This window comes from Centroberyx affinis, unplaced genomic scaffold (assembly GCF_046629955.1).
Source record: "Centroberyx affinis isolate AG114_WGS23_722 - 3 ecotype Tasmania unplaced genomic scaffold, CSIRO-AGI_Caff_v1 ptg000172l_1, whole genome shotgun sequence".
In the NCBI taxonomy this organism is placed as follows: domain Eukaryota; kingdom Metazoa; phylum Chordata; class Actinopteri; order Beryciformes; family Berycidae; genus Centroberyx; species Centroberyx affinis.
The window spans coordinates 87,757-108,802 of NW_027278869.1; the positions used below are offsets into that span (position 1 = coordinate 87,757).

Here is a 21,046-nt window from a genome sequence, read left to right on the forward strand (position 1 = left end):
TCTGTGTTTTTCTACCACTGTCTATCTACCTGCTCCCTCTATGTTTTCCTGTGTGTCTGTCTACAGCTCTGATGACTGCAGCTCTCAGCTTAGTGCCACACTACTGACTACAGGAGCTACTAAACCATGAAATAAATGGAGAATTATTTTGGATGCGTTGCTTGTGTCGTTGTTTTTGTCATCATTTTTATACCTCTGCCTGTTGCCTTGGATTCACTCCATTTTTTGAACACCAACCAATCCCACGCTTCCTTCAACATCACCGTTATCAGGTTATCAAGAGCGACACGAGCTGGACTACGATAACATCAGAGAGAGAGATTGAAAGAGACAGAGATAGAGACAGAAAGACAGAGAGGGAGAGAGAGAACTATTTCTTTCACCGCAGTGTTTCAAGGCAAGGCAAGCTTATTTATATAGCACATTTCGTACCCATAGGAAATTCAAAGTGCTTTACACAAGGTGCATAAGACATTTGATAAGAAATACAGGATAAGATAAATAAAATAAATAAAAAGAGATAATAATGTGCATAGGAAGAGAGAATAAATAAAGAATTAAAATGCGTAAAGAGAGAATAAAGATCAAGTTACATATAGGCAGTGCAGAACAAAAAGCTTTTGAGCCTAGTTTTAAAAGTGGTCAAAGCTTAGTTTTAACTGGGAATAGTTAGCAGACTGGTCCCAGATGACCTGAGGGGTCTAGAGGTTTCATATGGTAAGAGAAAGTCAGAGATGTATTTTGGTCCTAAACCATTGAGCAATTTGTATTTTAAAGTCGCTACTTTGACAAACTGGAAGCCAGTGCAGAGACTGAGAATTAGTGTAATGTGTTCAGTTTTCTTAGTTTTAGTTAGAACTCTAGCAGCAGCGTTCTGAATCAGCTGTAGCTGTCTGACGGCTTTTTGGGGTAGCCCTGAAAAAAGACATTTTGTAAATATGACGACTGGGACCATCACCAGTCAGCAAAATAGCCTACTACAATGGCATTTTATTATGTAACAGCTTTTCCAATTTTCTTTTTCCTTCTGTCTTTATAATATGAGGTGTCATTCAAGTAAATCTATTTTCTTGATTCAAGTCTAGAGAAATACTCAGTGTACGCTCTAGTCTAGTCTATTCTGTGTTGTCTAATGGGCTTTTACTAAGACAAGAAAGGAATGAAAGTAGCTGTCTGCCCATACAGCCATCTAGTGGCGTTTTTTTGCACTCGTCAATTTTACGATTTAGGGAGCGGGTGTGTTCTGATAATTTCTCATGGGTTGGGGAGAAAAGCTTATCTTTCATTACTAGCCAGTCACATACCATCGGTGGTGAGGTTTTCCACAACGGCTGCCCAGGAATTTGCCTTTTTATTTCCATCCTTGTAATCTGCCCTCTCTAAAGGCATGGGAACATTGTTAATGTGTTCATTCATTTTTCTACAAATGTATGGTCTTCCATTGCTGTTGATTACTATTTAGTTTGAGCTCAGAGAATTAAGAGAATTAAGTGATGTTCCATAGTGTTGTCATGACAACTGAGCCAGCGATGGGGTCAGAGTTCAATCCAATTTAAGTCTCAGCGATGTGCGCAATGGCCATCGCAACAATGACAAATCGCCCATCGCTATAGTATATTATAAACAACATGTCATTGCGACCAACCATAAAATGTGATCACCACCGGTGGCAACGATGATAGATCGCTGTACTATAAACTGCCCTTTACACCGGGTCCTCCTCACTAATAAAGCGATAAAGTGCTAAGACTGGTTTATACAACCGACTGGAGAGAGACAGACACAAAGGAATGACAGAAACAAAGAACAAAAGAAACAAAGAAATGAGAGACGACATACAGTATGTGGCAGCAGTTCAGATGGTGTAAAGAAGTCTTATTTTCTGCCTGGGTTAGCAGTGCTGTTGGACAGACTGTCTGTCGGTAGAGCGTTTGTCCTGCTGGTTGTACTGACTGACAGCTACAATAGGACCCTGCCTTTCATCCCTCTGGGCTGAGTGGCAGGTTACATTATAAAACTCTTGGAAGCTCCTCACCTCCATCTGAAAAAAGAATGGGTTTCAGTCCAGACCATGCTCCGCTGCCTCCATCTCTGGCAAAAGGTAACATACAAAGCATTTCCTAGGTCTGGCTCTCTGATTCAGCCATGATGGCTTCATCTCTTTACAGGTGAGCAGATGAAAGTTTCAGTTGGGACTAAGGGCTTCCCCGAATAAGATTTTGTGTGGTCTATTCTGAATTGTCGAGCCAAGCCCATGGTTGATTGACAGTTGAAACTGATTTTTTTATGCATGCACTCAGGCTCACAAATGCCTAATCTTGCAAGCTTTTAGTTGCGTCCATTGTTTGTAAGCTGGTAAAAATATTCCTATGTGTAAGGTAAGACATGTAAACCTCAAATGTCTGGTGTTATCCATATATTTTAGCTGTGGTCTCTGTTATGTGTTATAAGGGAGTACTAACGCCAGAACACAGCTACAAAAATGCCTAGAAGTGGCCTTTGTATTATTGTCAATATACTCAGAACACAATCCAGAATTTTCTGTAACTCACTGAAATCAGAAATCAAATAGCCTAATTAATTAAATCATGAAATAAAGCCACCACTGCTATGAAAAGAAAAATGTTAAGACAAACAGGCTATGTGAAAAAAACTGTTCCGAAATTTAACCAGGATTTGACCACACAAGTTCCCTCAAGCAACCGATGAGACAGAAAGCTAGGCCTAAATAGATTTCCAATCAAAGAGATCATAAACCGCATTTGCCTTCGTAAACAATCGCTGTTGAGTCGGCCGGTTGTCACAGCTGATCGTCAGTGATATATGAGCAGAGGCTTTGAATCAACCGGACTGGGGTGGCTTTCCCGATAACGATGAACACTCACAACATACTTAACGCACGATTTGAAGACATGTCTGGAAAATTTCATGTGGCTTTCCCAAAGGATACATCGGAAAGAAAATTTCACAGCATACTTGAAGAGCATTAGCACATAGCAGAATCATCAATCTGATAATGATTTTGATAATATATTGCTCTTTATCTTGTCACATGTTGGTGGCCTACATTTTCAATGTAAACATAAAATAGTAAAGTTATAGGCCAGCATTGCACTGCAGTTTAATTTCTCCCACTACATTGCTGATTGCATAGTGTAATGGTACATGTTTTGTACCATTACACTGCTATTCATTTTTTTTTTTTGAACTTATTTTTTATTCAACACACATAATACGGAGAACATACAACTTGGAGGAGATGCATATACAATTACACTCGTTTTAACTTATATTCCCTTCATGTCTGTTCTGAACATTGTTATGAAATAATTCTTCTTCATTGGTAATAATAGCTTTCATAATACATAAACATGAGCAGCACAAATCAAATCAAATACCGCACCATTTGAACCACCAATGAATTAACAATACAATAACTGTAGTGTTCATTTTTTTTTTTTTTTTTTTTAAATCTCTTCCAAATTGCTACTTAACAACCAAAGGAAAATTATTTTTTGTTTGTTAGCATGAGGAGAAAGTTGATTTGGAACCTTCAAAGTGTACATTCTTGCTAAGGCAATAGAAAATGGAAAAGCCAGTGTGTTGTATTAGGTCCAGTCATCCCTATAAAGGCCCAATTCAGAGTTTAACAGAATTATATATACTACCATGCAAATTAGTACCATAGACAACATCAGGCTATACGGTCAAATCTACAGCACTATACGACAGGCAGCAACATTCACCAGCTACCTACTCTAGCTTTCTGGGTGAGCAACTAGTTCTCTTCAATCTGCGTACAAATAACACCACTTTACACTTTCAAATTGCGTGCAGTGCCTACGCCAAAGTCCAATTTTACATGCAGGTGATACGCCAATCCTTCCCATTAACTTCTGTGGAGAGCAGATGCGTCCAAATACCACGCATCACCTTGAACGGTCATGACGTCACCAGCGAGGCTCAGGTTGTTTAACGGTTAAATTTAGGCAAGTAAAACGACTTTGGGTAAATTTAGGCAAGTAAAACAAGTTTGGTTAAGGTTATGGTAAAGTTTAAGCAAGTAAACCAACTTGGTTAAGGTTTGGGTTAAGGTTATGGTTAGGCAACTATAACAACTTGGTTAAGGTTAGAGAAATGGTTTGGTCATAGATAAATAAGGAAAAAGTTTGTTAAAAATTTAAATGTGACTTACGGTTGAAATGTACTTTGAAAACGCTGGGAATCGAACCCCGGTCGTCAGCATCGAAGGCAAACGTATACGCCCATCCACCACCCCAACCACAACACCATTTTATTTCAATGTCACACTACTTCCTGTTTATAGTCGTGTCTCCGTCACGTAACTGTTTTGTGCTGGGAACACGTAAATTTAACACTTTACATTCCACCAACACGTAATTTGCTGTTAACATGTCGTGTTCATTTCACATTTTTCTGTGAGATCAGTCTGGGGTGAGTGAGTGAGTGAAGGTAAGTCATTGGGGTTACCAAGTAGGCACCCTACTTCACCGATGTTTTGTTGAGGCCCACAACACCGCAAGAAGGCTCAACAGTGTATTCCAGCACTGTTGACACCTTTGTAACCAACAACACTACTACTACTACTACACACTGCCATCAATATAAATTTCTATCCCATAACATAAAGTTACACACTACATCTGCACCCTAGATGGCCAACTCAGCAGTCCACATAACCACATTAAAGGAATAGTTCACCCAAAAATGAAAATTGTGTCATCATCTCCTCCCCCTCATACCAAATGAAACACAGGTGAAATGTGTTAGTCCATATAACACACAGGGAGGCTGCAGCACAACTTGGTAGCAGCCTTCTCCAAAACAACTGAAGTCAATGGGGACCTGTTCTTTAGAGCTCCAAAACAAAAACAGACAAACAATCACACTGTGAATAGAAAGACCTACACACCATTATTTGTTGCAAATCAATCATAGTTAAGATTTGCACTAAATGATTGTGTAAATATACTGTAGGTCTTTTTGGAACTCTGAAGAACTGGTCCCCACTGACTTCAGTTGTTTTGGAGAAGGCTGCTATGGAGTTGTGCTGCAGCCTCCCTGTGTGTTATATGGACAAACTTCACCTGTGTTTCACCTGGCATGAGGGGGAGGAGATGATGACACAATTTTCATTTTTGGGTGAACTATTCCTTTAAGCTTAGCCTAAGCAGAAACAGTTTGGCTGGCCCTCATGCTGGCTTGACTGGCAGCTTCATCTGAATGCCATTTTTTATCTAGCTAAGTCACACCATTACACAGAGACCCCTTTTGTAGGGGCTTTAAGTATGGCCATTACCGAACTAATGTGCAAACAAATTCCAAACAAAAAACCTATGCTAATGTACAAGAATGTTACAAAGCTAATGCTAACACAAGGCTACCTCCGTATTTCTTCTAAACATGTAGGCCCTGTTTAGGCAGGCTCACTAATGTGCTACCAAGGTAATGATGACCAGTGTTGGAAGAAGTATTCAGATCTTTGACTTAAGTAAAAGTAGCAATACCACAGTGTAAAAATACTTTGTTACAAGTAAAAGTCCTGCATTCAAAATCTTACTTAAGTCAAAGGGCAAAAGTATTCGCATCAAAATATACTTAAAGTAGCAAAAGTAAAAGTAGTCATTATGCACAATGGCCCATTTCAGAATCATATCATGTTATTGGACTATAATTATTGATGCATTAATGTTTAATGTTGCAGCTGGTAAAGGTGGAGCTAATTTTAATTACTTTATGTACTGCTGGGTAGCTTAACCTATAAAAATATATCATAATTTATTAGTTGATTTATAATTTGTATTAATAATCTAAATCTGCAAAGTAACTAGTAACTAAAGCTGTCAAATAAATGTAGTGGAGTAAAAAGTACAATATTTCCCTCTGAAATGTAGTGGAGTGGAAGTATAAAGTAGCATGAAATGGAAATACTCAAGTAAAGTACAAGTACCTCTAAATTGTACTTAAGTACAGTACTTGAGTAAATGTACTTAGTTACATTCCACCACTGATGATAACACAAAGCTAACCCAGTTAGACCAGGCTGAGCGCAGTGGCTTTCTGTTATTTGATCATGGATGATAGAGAAGTGCTAGGGAATGTTCTTGGAAATGAAGCGAGAATTAAGAACTGAGGAGAATTTTGTAAAAAATGACGCCAAGCGTAATAATTCGTCTCACACTGAAGTCAAGCAGCTAGTCATGCAAACCTGCGACCAAACTAAATTTATCTATGCACACACTCAAATATTCAATATTTTCAGGTGTCTCAAGCAGATGGGGACATGAATTTTAATAACACATGAATAATGTAGTCACAATCTGCCCGCTCTATAGCACACACCCACGCACATTCCCTACCTAACACACACCATATAATTCAGCTCACAAGGTGACAAAATTAATTGCATTCACTATTCTTCATTCAGTATTGTTGACCAGTTTTCATCATGTGTGACAACAATCAACTCTCCTCGTCTTTAACTTTAACTTTAAATTTAACTGCAGAGGAGATTGTTAAACTGGGGGTAAATTTGACTTATTTCTCTTATTTCTTATATCTCTCATAGTGGGGTAAGAAGCGAGATTCTGCCTGTCTTCACTGTGTTTCCACATCAGATATTCTGGGGGAGTAGGGGTCACTGGATTTAAGATGTTTATAAAATTTGAAGCCTCACTTTTTAATTTTGATTAAAAAATGGATATTGACTGAATTCTGCCCTGCATGCATTATTGACATTCTTTGGACTCCTAGTATATTTCTGGACTCCTGGACAACTCTGCATGCAGGGTCTCTTGTGGATGTTTTTCCCATTCTAAAAAGTCTGGACTTGTTGATGGACACCCACACTCCACTATCATATAATGCAATCGCCTGACTGACTTTAGTGTTATGAACAAGGTCCTACTTGGAACATCAATTGGACTCTTTCTTTGATAGTGTACAAAGCCGTCTCACCTTCTCTCGCAGGACTTCCACAGCCTTGCGAAAATGTCCTGTGGAATCAATAATCAATCCTATAAATGCAGATGTTTGAAGATGTAAACTTTTGGTCTCTGCAGAGTGAGACTGTGCATTTTTGCATTTCTTTGGATTTGTTTAAATATAAATGAAAGAGTTGGGCTCATACTGTCAGTCAGTTGTTTGGTTTCTAATTTTAACTGCACATTTGCTATTAAGAAATATAATAATAAAAAAAATATTATAAGAAATACTTAAATCTTCAGTGTTTGCCCCTATACCACTTTCCAGTAACTTGTACAAGTACAGGGTTAGGATTTGGGTTTAGGGTTAAGATTAGGATTAGAATTAGGATTATGTTTAGGTTAGGGAAGTCAATGGAAGGTCCTCACAAGTACAGTATGGCAAACCTGTGTGTGTGTGTGTGTGTGTGGTGGCATTTAAATTCTGATGCTCCCTCAACACCTCCTGTCTCTTCTTCCTCTTCACCTCCTCTCCTCTCAGACTCCCTCTCTGCTCCTTTTGAAAGGTCATGTGATCTGTCTCTGCTGTACCTCCTCAACACAAACACTGTGCTCTTCTAACAGAATAGGGAGATGGAGGGAAAGAAGGACGGAAAGATGGAGGCGGAGAGGAAGATGCATGACAGAAAAATTTATTCAAGTGTCGAGAGCAATTGGTGCCTGAAATTAATCAGGCTGAATGCATCCTTGTCATTTAATTCTCTATCTCTTCCTGTCTGTCTCCTCTCTGTGTCTCTTTCCCTTTATTTTCCCAGCCTCCTATTTCTATATTTGCATTCATTACCGTCATTTATCTGACTCTCTTATTCAGACAGACTTACAATGACTGCAACAGTAGAATAAGCTTCAATTCGTACAATCTTGGCAGGATGGAAAAGCCTGTGAAAAGGAATCTGGACCACAGGACACTAAAACTCTCCACTGTACTATGTAATAATAACAATAATGATAATAATGCTAATAATAATAATACATATTCATGCATTCTTGAATGTTACATTAGAATCAATTCAGGTTAAGAGCTTCCCTTAAATAACCAGGGTAGTATTGATCTATTTAGAGATGCACCGATTGCAATTTTCTTGGCCCATCCCAATGTAATGGAGATTTAAAGAGTCATAGTGCTATCTTGTGGTGAAAAAAAATGACTTTTTGAGAACGGGAGGTAGTTTGTTTCTCCCACACAGTAAGCAGGCTAACCGATATCATGCATGTGATAAACTGAAGCTTTGAAAAGTAAAATCTACACAATTATATCATATCGCTGTTTATTTCCATGCATATGCGCGAGCTCTGTCCACCTGACAGCCGTCTGTTCTGTCGGTGGAGAGAGAGACACACAGAGTATGGTGGTTTCGGCGCGTCGGCCGACGTTTCCCGGAGTTTCCTGGGGGCACGGTGCCGGCCAGGGCCGATAGCTGGGCACCGATTTGTTCCCGGTGATCCGTCCAAGATTTCAGCGGGGGTCCTGACACCGATGCGTCACCGGGTGTCCGGCGAACGGGTTTTTCGGCACCGATGGGTACCAGGCCGACCGGGGTTTGAATCGTGAGGATCAATGCGGCCCGTGGGCCCGGTGGAGAGGACAGCGGCGGAGAGAGGAGACGGGACGCACTGGAACAGCAGAGTTTTTACCGTTGTCTTAAATTTGACCGGCACAGAATCGGATATATGAGACTGATCTGCCGGTCACCGGTCATGGCCGATCATCTGAAAACCAGCCGATTCCGGTCACTGGCTGATCGATCGGTGCATCTCTAGATCTATTATACAATAAATATGTAATCCATCAAACTGGGTCATATTAATCATATTAGCGATGGACAACTCTGACTGCACCAGATCAGATTTTTAATAAAAGGACAATATAGGACGGATATATCAATCTAATCCTAATTACAAGCAACAAACTCTTCACCAACAGCAGGCTACACACTAACCAGACACAGCTAACATGGCAAGGCAAAAACAAAGGAAAAAAAAAAATGTGAATATGAAGGTCATTAGAGTGTGACTCTTAATGAACTTGTGGTTTCCATGGCAGTGAACAAGAGAATAGAGTGGTGAATAACAAGCAAGGAGGAAGAAGGTTAGCACTGATGAGACTGTACAGATTAAATCCTCTCTGTAGGTATAGAGCTCTAACATTTTTACAGCTCTCCTCCTTTTTACAGCTTTCACCTGTTTGATCACCACCTATAGCATTCACACACGCACACACACACACACACACACACACACACACACACACACACAGTTCTTTCTCACTGCTGTTGCCATGGAAACACTAATAAAATTGTCAGCCCTGTGTAGCTCAGTGGGTAGAGCAAGGCATTAACATTGACATGGTTAGGAGTTCCATTCCCTGAGCTCAGTAGGTAGCCAAGGCCAGACACGTGGATATGGATGAGACAGAATTATTTCCTCCTTTCCTAGGGAGGACATTGACTTCTTCTTCAGCACACACAACCTGTGGAGTTCCTCAATGTTGAATTTAGGCCCCATCCTGTTTTCCATTTACATGCTCTCTCTTGGCCATATCATCTGTAACCACAATATTTCTTTCCATTACTACACTGATGATCCACAAACATATCTGACCCTGCAAACCGGTACTTGAAGGGCCTAGCCACTCTATAGGAATACTTCAGTGATATGAAGTGGATGTCACAAAATAAAAAATATAAAATTGTATTTGGACCCCCATACACTTCTGAGTTGTTTGTCTCGACACTGTCAGCCAATCTGAGGCCAGCTGCTAGGAACCTGGCAGTAATTTTTGATGCTTTGATGAACAGGTAAAGAGATTGGTGTACTATTACTGCCTTAAGCTGTTTTTATTATTTAGTAATCTGGAGAAAGTGATTCATGTTTCTATCTCCTCGCATTAAGACTAGTATAACCATCATTATTCTGGCAATCAAAAGTCTTTTATGTCTCTAGATTGTTCAAAATGCAGCAGCTAGGATCTTAACTGATAGAAACTGACCAAATCATATTGCATGATTTATCTGTTGGCTCTACATTTGTTTTTAAGATTATATTGCATGATTAAAGCATGGCTAGGTCTGGTTCCAAGCTATATCAGAGACCTATTAACCCCCTATGAGCCAAAGCCTTAAGATTAAAGATGATTGGGCTTTTGCCATCTTGTACTACTGTTACTATTACAGTGTTACTACTACTATAAAGTCTAGTCTGAAGACTAAAGGTGACCGGCTTTTGGCTCTGGAACTACTTGCATGAGGACCATCACTATTAGAATCAATACAACTTTATCATATTTTTATATTTTTATCCTGTATTCCTATCTTTTTACATTGTGCTGTCTTCTTATTTTACTGTTTTCACTTTTACTTTTATTACCGTTTTAATTTATCTGATGAGGTCTGATGACCACAGAGATTCCCATACACAGTGTAACCCCTCCATTCCTCCACTAACAGCGGGGACTGTAGCATATACAGTATATTGCTATGCAAATTAGCCTATGGCATCATCTTTCGACTTTTAGCGATTTTTTGAGCAGCCAATAGCTCTAGCTGACAGTAGCTACAACTACCAGTTAAGTGCATCATAAACGTCTAGCTGGTGAAGGGATATATCTATCACGCAAACAAATATTTGTCTCAAAAGTTGGCAGACAAAGCCAGGGGGAAAACATTGGAAGCACATTTGACAGGCGAGCACTGAGAATCGTGAAAGGGCTTGTAACAACGCATTATGTAATAACACTGGAGAACTCCAGGTAAGTTGTATGTAAGAAAAAACACTCATCTGAGTTTGTACTGGCATGAGAATGAGTAGATAATGACCGAATTTTAATTTTTGGGTGAACTATTCCTCTAAGTAGACAGACAAGGTTGTAAACATTGACAGTCCCTGTTATATTTTGTTTTCATGTTCATAAGTCTAGTTTGTGTTGCCTGTGTGTGATTTTAACATGTTTAATTCCAACAAGTAGTCACTATAACCTTTACTAGGACTCTGTTCAATAAAAAAAATCATGGAATATTGTTGTTGGGGAATATTGAAATGGCTGTTTAATAGCCTAGACACAAAGCCTATTTGTTGCTGTTGGATTGCAGTTGTTTACATTTGCATTTAGTTTGCTGCAATGTCCATTTTTTTTATTTGGCTTTGAATCTTTTAAAGTAATGTTACTTGTAATATCAACATTTGAACAGGCTTTGTGCAGCAGTAGACCACCTTATTGAGGGGGGTGCTTGATAACAGTTGCATGAGTAGTTGACAATAGACTACTAAACTGCTAGGACCAACTGTCTGAAATACCTCTTTCAAGAACCTTGTGAGAATTATCAGGAGGATGAGAAGTGGACTTCATGTGGAAGAAGGTGTTCTCTAGGGCTGGAAGGGAGATTTCATTAAAATGAGTTAGCATAGCAGGGTGATTGGAGCAAATACAGAGGTCTCTGGAAATTTGTGATCTAATCTAATTTCTCAACAAAGAATTGAAGAAACTCCTCACACTTTTCAGGAGCAGGTTCTATTGGTTGATTGGATGGGTGACTGATCAGTGAGTTGGTTTGAATTGTCAATGGCTTGAAATAATACCCTGGGATTATTATACTGGCTAGAAATTAAGTTGGAAAAACATGCTTTCCTAGCGTCCTTGCCTGCACTCTGATAAACAGTCATTAAGACTTTGAGGATATTAAGTGAAATTGTGAGATTACCTTTTTTCCACCTGTGCTCGATTTTCCTGCATTGTCTCTTGATGTCCCTAGTAATGTCATTGCATTAGGTTTCCTAATTTTGTCTTTGGAAAGTGAAATAAAATATAGAGTAGTTGAACAATAATTGTTAAAATCAGAAAACCCCCAGAAAAGCCTACAGAAATGCTGGGGCCCTGTTACAGGAATTATAGATTTTTATTGTGTCAGTTTTATTTAATATTATGTTGTACGTTTGTTTAAAATGTACTTTTGTCAGGGGGCAGAGAGATTCCTATAGCGGCGCTGAGAACAGATCAGGTACGGGGCTTGTGTGCAAGAGGAGGGAGTAGGGACTGAAAGATGACAGCTTTATGATCAGAGACAGGGAAGTCTAGTAAATCCATATTACCCAGTGAAAAACCATAAGAGAGGACAAGGCCTGTGACCCTTATTATGCGTAGGACCTCTGACAGAATACACAAAATTAAAAGTCAATAGTGAAAGAAGAAGGAGTGGGTGAGCGGACATGCATGTGGAAATAACCAAGAATTAGAACTCTGTCATTCTGGGACATAATAGCTGATAGAAGTTCAGAAAATTCTTGGATAAAACCAGAGTTTAGTTTTGAGGTCTGTAAATTAAAACACATAATAAGGGGACCATGCCATTTCAAAATCAAGTTAAGCTAAGCTAAGTTAAGTTGTTAAGCAACTCAAAAGTAGCAAAACTACCAAGAGAAATGAGGGAAAGTTTAAACAAGTCTCCATAAATAATATCATAATCATATTGCATTGCATATGAAAGACTTATTAGCAAGAGATCTCACATTAAATAGGCAGAACACAGGAGTGTCACTGGACATGGGAGACTAAGAAGAGTTATTACTAGAGGGCAGGAGAGTGTGAGAGAGAGTATGGATGGAGCCATGCTGAGGCAGGTCAGTCACAATTAATAATAAACTGCCTAATATTAGCCGTGAGTTGCCTAACCCCATGCCTATTAGGGTGAATACCATCCCATTGGTACAAGTTCATATTATTCCAAGTCAAAATTGTCAATAAAACCATAGCCAGTTGCTGAGTTCTTGCCATGTGTGCAAGTTGAAGAGATGGCTGAGATATGCATAATCACCTCGCTAAAGAAACTGTATGACAAGTACATTAACAAACACGCATTAATGCATACACATGTCCTCTTACTCTTTTTCACAGCAGTGCTGAAAAAGAGGATTCATGTTCAAAACCTTCCGTGGATAAATAGGGTTTAAAAACACACAAAATATGTCCATGTTGATAAAGAAAGGTCCTGAATTCAATGCCATTCATTGCCATGGGTGTCTATTATCACAGGAGAGCAGAAAATAACTGACAGCTTCCCTCTGTCTATCAATAATTAAATAAATGCATTCATACAAAACCAGACAGAAGCACGTGATGGCTTCTTAAACACACGTGATCCATGTGGATACGGGATGCATGATGATATCTGAGAGTGTTGATGAGATTAGGCAATTACATGGAATTCCAGAATCATTAATACCACAGCAACATATCTACAGTTAGGAATATGTTTAGTTAGGTATGTTTGTTAGTTTTAGTTAGTTTCAATTTAATGTAAAGACAGGAGAAAAAAAAAACGCTCCCCGGAAACCAAATAGCTTAGCAGCCATTCATACGGCAAGGTTAGCTGTGCTTTATGGCCAATTAGGGGCTGTGTCCACCAGGGACACACACTTTACTGAAAACCTCTCACATTCCCTACTGAACCACTCATATACTGTATACTCATATATATTATTGAAATTGAAAATAGACATAATATACATAATATTGAAATGCTCACACATACGCCGCTGAAAATAAACCTCTCGCATATACTACTGAAATGTAACCTCTCACATACACTACTGAAATTTAACCTCTCACATACGCCACTGAAATTTAACCTCACACATACGTTACTGAAATTTAACCTCTCACATACACTACTGAAATTTAACCTCTCACATACACTACTGAAATTTAACCTCTCACATACACTACTGAAATATAACCTCTCAAATACACTACTGAAATATAACCTCACACATACACTACTGAAATTTAACCTCTCATATACACTACTGAAATTTAACCTCTCACATACACTACTGAAATTTAACCTCACACATACGTTACTGAAATTTAACCTCACACATACACTACTGAAATTTAACCTCACACATACGCCACTGAAATTTAACCTCTCACATACGCTACTGAAATGTAACCTCACACATACGTTACTGAAATTTAACCTCTCACATACACTACTGAAATGTAACCTCTCACATACACTACTGAAATTTAACCTCACACATACGTTACTGAAATTTAACCTCACACATACACTACTGAAATTTAACCTCTCACATACACTACTGAAATATAACCTCTCAAATACACTACTGAAATTTAACCTCACACATACACTACTGAAATTTAACCTCTCAAATACACTACTGAAATATAACCTCTCAAATACACTACTGAAATTTAACCTCTCACATACGCTACTGAAATTTAACCTCTCATATACGCCACTGAAATTTAACCTCTCACATACGCTACTGGAATTTAACCTCACACATACGTTACTGAAATGTAACCTCTCACATACACTACTGAAATATAACCTCTCACATACACTACTGAAATATAACCGCTCACATACACTACTGAAATTTAACCTCTCACATACACTACTGAAATATAACCTCACACATACACTACTGAAATTTAACCTCTCACATACACTACTGAAATATAACCTCTCACATACCCTACTGAAATATATCCTCTCACATACACTACTGAAATATAACCTCTCAAATACACTACTGAAATTTAACCTCACACATACACTACTGAAATTTAACCTCACACATACATTACTGAAATTTAACCTCACACATACACTACTGAAATTTAACCTCTCACATACACTACTGAAATATAACCTCTCAAATACACTACTGAAATTTAACCTCTCAAATACACTACTGAAATTTAACCTCACAGATACACTACTGAAAATGTACCTCTCAGATACACTACTGAAATTTAACCTCTCACATACACTACTGAAATTTAACCTCACACATACGTTACTGAAATTTAACCTCACACATACACTACTGAAATTTAACCTCTCACATACACTACTGAAATTTAACCTCTCACATACACTACTGAAATATAACCTCTCAAATACACTACTGAAATTTAACCTCACACGTACACTACTGAAATTTAACCTCTCATATACACTACTGAAATTTAACCTCACACGTACACTACTGAAATTTAACCTCATACATACACTACTGAAATTTAACCTCACACATACACTACTGAAATTTAACCTCTCACATACACTACTGAAATATAACCTCTCAAATACACTACTGAAATTTAACCTCACACGTACACTACTGAAATTTAACCTCTCATATACACTACTGAAATTTAACCTCACACGTACACTACTGAAATTTAACCTCATACATACACTACTGAAATGTAACCTCTCATATACACTACTGAAATATAACCTCTCAAATACACTACTGAAATTTAACCTCACAGATACACTACTGAAAATGTACCTCTCAGATACACTACTGAAATCGAACCTCTCACATGCACTACTGGAATTGAACCTCACATATACACTACTGAAATTTAGCCTCTCACATACACTACTGAAATTTAACTTCTCACATACACTGCTGAAATTTAACCTCTTACAGTACTGAAATGTAACCTCTTGGGTGAAAAAACAGCAACGAAGATGGAGCAACTTGTTATATTCCATTGCGGACTATCACAACTTTTTTTAAGAAAAAAGCCACCTGGAGAAACTCTTTTGTTATGGGAGTCTCTGTTGAGTAGGTTACTATCGCCAAGTAACATTAATGACCATAAACTGCCCCATTTTGTATCTTGTTATCTTAAGCACGTCTCCTCCCAGCGCTCACCACCTGTCTCCATACATGCCACTACCCAAGCGCTCATCGCCAGAGCTAGCACCACCAAGAGGTCGCTGGTGGACACAGGCCCTTATACAACAGGTAGGTTCAATCAAGCAATCTGATTGGTCAAACGCACATTATAAATTCTAAATGTGATTTATTGGTTGATATGCTAAATCTTTTAGTAACCAGCAAGCAAGTTAGTGATCATTCTACTCGTGTTTATTCTGATGCATGTTCCCTACTTTGAGGAATCTTTCCAGGTAGTTCACATGTTGGTAACTGTTGCATAAAAGCCATAAAAGCCTTTACTGGCATTATGGCTACATAAATATTGCCACATCAATGTTGCTACATCACCGCTGTACCATAATCACAGTGAAAAACACCCTCCTGGGTATTACTCCTATAAAAAAGCATGGTTTGGATTTGACCAATCACACGGCTCAGTCTAAATCCCATAAGCTATTCATCACACATCTCCACAAATGAGCTCTGAGCCTGGGGTGTCCGATGAGATAGAAAGATGTAAAAAAATATATATATATATGAGCCGAGTAAGACAGTAATAGTAACAGCACACTAAAAGCCAGGACTTCCTGCTTAGGATTCTGCGTTTTTGATGTTAAGAGTTAAGGAAGCAAACAGCCATAGTTCCTTTGCCTTCAGAGATCCCTGATAACAGCTTCAACCTCAGGATGACTTCATACAACAGATGATGTGATACAGCAGATTTCCACACCCGCTCTCCATGTTGAAAAAAAAAAGATATTTGGAGGTAACACTCAACAAAGTTTCCATTTTAATTTGATTTGTTGTGTGGGGAAATCTTTTCCATCCAGAGAGGGAAATATGATGGAAATTCATGCAGTGAGCGAGCAGAAGCTGGCTGGAAGATACGGCTCTGCATTTGATGTGGGCTCTAACTCAATCTGTGGAGGGCGTATGTGCAGGACTTGGCATGGGAAGCCACAGAAATCACATCTAAATCCCTCAGCATGGTATAGAGCTCCTTAAAAGTCCAGCAGCTAACTCCATCTGAGGCACAAAGCCACTTATACAAGTCAGTGGGTAACTGAATTTAAATGTAAACTTACTGCATATTCTGATTCGTCCACACAGAATCACAGTTACAGAAGGTCTGCAATTTAGCGAGAGTCAGACCTAGCTGTGCTCTAAATGTCATCAATAGTTATCTTGACTATAAACTGAGAGCTTTTATCTTGCACTTTATCTTCTCTGTTAGTCTGTAATAGTGTTTCGGCTCTGGGGACGAGAGAGGGACTCCGGAATACAGCGAGTTGCAGCGAGTCTGAACCAGAAATGGCTTTTTTTGATGTTTCTGAGCTGTAAGAAGCAGAACTGCACAACTCTTTTTATCTGCTCTTCAAAAGTCAAGAAAATGTCACATATCACTCTGGGGTTTCTGGCCCTGGGCTGTATACAGTAGATAGAAGAAACAGACAAGGGGAGATCAAGATGAAAGACAACAAAAACAAACCATTTCCAGCTTCTAAATCCATGTCAAAATCCACATTACTCACACACTGTCAGTCCTTGGTTCAAAAGCTCAGACAATACATTTCAGAGAAAAATAGCATCTTCAATCCAACAGATTACCATGTAAACAAAGCCAGCAAATGGGTGACTGACAGTGTTTCAACAGGGGGCACTGTGCAGCAGCTGCAGACCTGAGGGCTGATCCACAAAGCCAGATTGCCAGTTAAAGCAATATTCCACTTAGTTTTAACATGGGGGTTATTTGGCACTTGACCGCCTTGAAAACCAGAACATAAACTAATCATCAAGATCAGATGCAGCTGGGCGAGTCTGTAGTGTTTGGATTTTTACTTCCCATTAATTTGAATGAGGCCACGAAAATAGCCTGAAAACTGACATTTAACATGTGAACATTCAACAACAGATCCTGCTTTTACAAAGCAGTGCTGTATCAGTCGTCATTTTACATTTCTATTCTTAAAATGAAAGCAGATCCGGTCTCCCAAACAGGAACTATGTCTCCTAAATGGTATTCCTCCGCTATGTTCTCTTAATAAAAATGCTATCCGGCGAAATTATGTTCTAAAACGTTGGACCCACAGTCAGGACCGTGTTCAATGTCAGTTTTCAGGCTATTTTTGTGGCCTCATTCAAATGAATGTGTAGTAAAAATCCGAACCCTACAAACTCGTCCAGCTGTATCCAATCTTGGTGCGTAGTTTATATTCTGGTTTTCATGGCGGTCAAGTGCCGAATAACCCCCATGTTAAAACTAATGGAATAGTGGAATATTGGTTCCATAAAGCAGGTTTGAATAAACCCCAGCTAACCATGGAAATGTATCCTTGCAGACTAGCCTGGCCCTGGTCAGGCTAGTCACATATTGACATGATGAAATTTTTGTTATTGAACTGTTATTTGATGTCACTTTCTCTGACTTTTCTGTTTTAAGAAATAAGTAGTGCAAATGTTAGGGGCTTGGTGCCCTTACAATCATCCTGTGACCATTGAATGATCATAGAAGAGCGCAGTGCTGGGAAAATAAATAGAGGAAGAGCCAAGGAGAGAGATAAGAGGGATTTTCTTTCATCTCCAGGGTGGGAAGGACTCTGCTACTCTCAGCTGGATTATGATACATTTCCTGGCAGCAATATGTTGTTATGAGCCTCGTTTCCACAGCCAGAGATGACATTCACATTTAAGTCCTGGTTGAAGTCTTCAAACTCTGACCTTACTGACTGGTGACAGGGAAACAGGCTAAGAGAGTTTTAGGTGACTGACAATAACAGTAGACTGGATTAGCCTGTAAGCTTTTCAAGTCTTAGTCCCCATCATCCCACTGACATTACTCTCAGATTCATATGAAATTAAGTGAGGACCTACTTTCCCTTCAGTGTGCTACTTTTTAGGAAACCTAGCAGAGGACACCCTTCACCCAATAGTAACAACTCCATTTAATTTGGGAGAACTGGGACACAGACCACTGACCCAGACTGGAGCAGAGAGGAGGAGGAGGAAGCGCCAGAGGGAAAAAAGAAAAGAGGAATAAGTCAAAGAAACAGAAACAATGTCAGCTGTCTTGACAAGCTCTACCCTGATTGGCTGGTGAAAGGAGGCCATCCACACTTCAGGATGCCAAGCCTAAAAGACTTAAAACACCAAGAATGATGCAAATAAACGACATGAAATTATGAATAATTCGGAGGCGAATTTGACACACCAAATATATTCACACCAAACATGATGCGATTTTGTAATTCTGTTTTTTTGTAATTTTGTTCCAGCTCTTTCATGAAGCTCTAGCTGCTTATACTGAATGTAATATTCAAATACAAGACGCCATGTTTTTATGGCTGCACCATTTCATCAAATGGAAAAAAAATCTAGATGTTTGTGCATCATTTTCTACACGTTTCCCTGTAATTCAGCATGACATATTTGGTGTCTATGGAAAACTTGTTATCTTGACTAGAATTTAAAATAAAGTTCTGTGGGTTTGAACAAAGCTTGGCTGTGCAACCTGCGTTTGTAATGATGGACCCAGTGGCCGGGCGGCAGGGAGGAAGAGGTTATCTAGCTGTTGTGGCTTCATATCTGGCTGTCATGTGAACAAAGAACTTCACCCGTGTTTCAACTGGCATGAGGGTGAGTAGATAATAACAGAATTTTCATTTTTGGGTGAACTATTCCTTTAACATTAGTGTCAAGTTTGGTCAAGGTGAAGTTAAATTTGTGCAACTCTTTTTTTTTCAAAGGAAATCTTAAGAACATCTCAAATTAAGGTGCTTTATGCAACCCAGCACAGGTTTTGGTGTTATTTTAGAGGCAGAAGACCTGCATTTTGACTACCAGCAACAAGGTCTGGTTTACATCCAAATAAATTAAAGAACTGACTTGGCCATGAAACGGTATGATAAAGACAAAAAAAAGAAGGGAACCCCTAGAAGTGAGTGCAAGGTTTAAATTAAAACCCCTAATATGCTTACTTTATTGAATGTTCCACAGTACCTGATTCTATAAAACAAAATAGCATTGAAAACAGGTAGGATTGCATATTTCTATGAAAAATTTATATTAATTATTTAGGCTGATAAAAACTATTCTTAGCCCGTATTTTTTTTTTAGATTATCAACCCTTGGCAAGTGAGCCAAAAAGTTAATTTCAGACACTGGAGATGATCTTTGTATTGAGGTGATCTTTGTGTGTAGGTGATCTTGTGGAGATGATCTATGTGTGGAGATGATCTTTGTGTGGAGGTGATCTTTGTGCAGAGGGTGATCTTTGTGCGGAGGTGATCTTTGTGTGGAGGTGAACTTTGTGCGGAGGTGATCTTTGGGGAGGAGGACCTTACTTTGACCTCTTCCTGGAGTTTTTCGAAGCGAACGGTGCCTTCCAGGATCCTGCTGATGAATTTCTGCTTGTCCTGCTGGAGGATTGAGGCCTGGGGGGAAGGAAGAGGAGGGGTTACTGATCTAAGGAAGGAGCACAGAGGGGGAGGAGGAGGGAATGAATACACAATTGCATGGAGGGGAGTGCGGGATTCAGAGAGAGATGGACAGAGTTAAAATTGAACCTGCTGTGTCTGAAGGATGGCATTTTGTTTGACAATAGAGATCTTTCTGATTAATAAATACATCTATTTTGAAACATTCCTGCCTAATGTGTCAGTAGTACCATGTATACTAGCTAGTCTCTCTTCAGTGTTAGTAGTGTAAGCAGTACCATGTGTACTAGCTGGTCCCTCTCCTGGGAGATCTGCTCAGCCACAGAAACGACAGCTCCCAGGTAATGATGAGTCTTCACCTCCTTCAACACACACTCCTCCTTCTGCTGCTTCAACGCACTCATCCTCCTCTCAGCCTTCCTGGATGGTGGAGAGACAGAAGGAGGCACATGAAAGGAGGGATGGCGTGAGAGAGAATGAAAGAGGATGGATAGGGAGGGAGAGGCGTGAGGGAAAAAGGGGAAACAAGAGGAAGAGAAATAGAAAAGAAAGAACGATTATAGAGGGGGAGGGAGATGAGAAAAAGGAGGGAGAGAGAAAGAGAGAGGGCAAGTGGAGGAGGAGGGAGATAGGGGAGAAGAAAGGAGGGAGACGGAGGAAGGGAAGGAAAAGGAGTGAGAGGAAAAAATAAGAAAAAAAGAAATAGAAGAGAAAAAGAGAGAGAGTTGAGACCCTGCCCTCTTAATGCAACAGGGATGAATCATTGCTCTTCAATCAAACACCTTCTGACAATCTTCACACCTCAGAAAGAGAAGCTTCACATCAATCTCAGATCAGCTCTACAGGGAACAGAGGAAGGTTCTGCAGACTCAGACTGACCTCAGAATAGCCCTAATCCCCTGCAAACAT

General features: G+C 39.3%; 1 protein-coding gene across 1 annotated transcript in view; it reads right to left on the reverse strand.

Annotated features, from left to right (window-relative positions):
- The window catches only part of cep89 (centrosomal protein 89), a 106,430-nt gene that overhangs the window by 58,660 nt on the left and 26,724 nt on the right, over positions 1–21,046 (reverse strand). Inside the window, exons 15-16 of the mRNA XM_071535097.1 lie at positions 20,416–20,557; positions 20,045–20,134 (exon numbers count right to left, since the gene is read on the reverse strand). Coding sequence (XP_071391198.1) covers positions 20,045–20,134; positions 20,416–20,557 — 232 coding nt within the window. The remainder of the gene's footprint in view (positions 1–20,044; positions 20,135–20,415; positions 20,558–21,046) is intronic.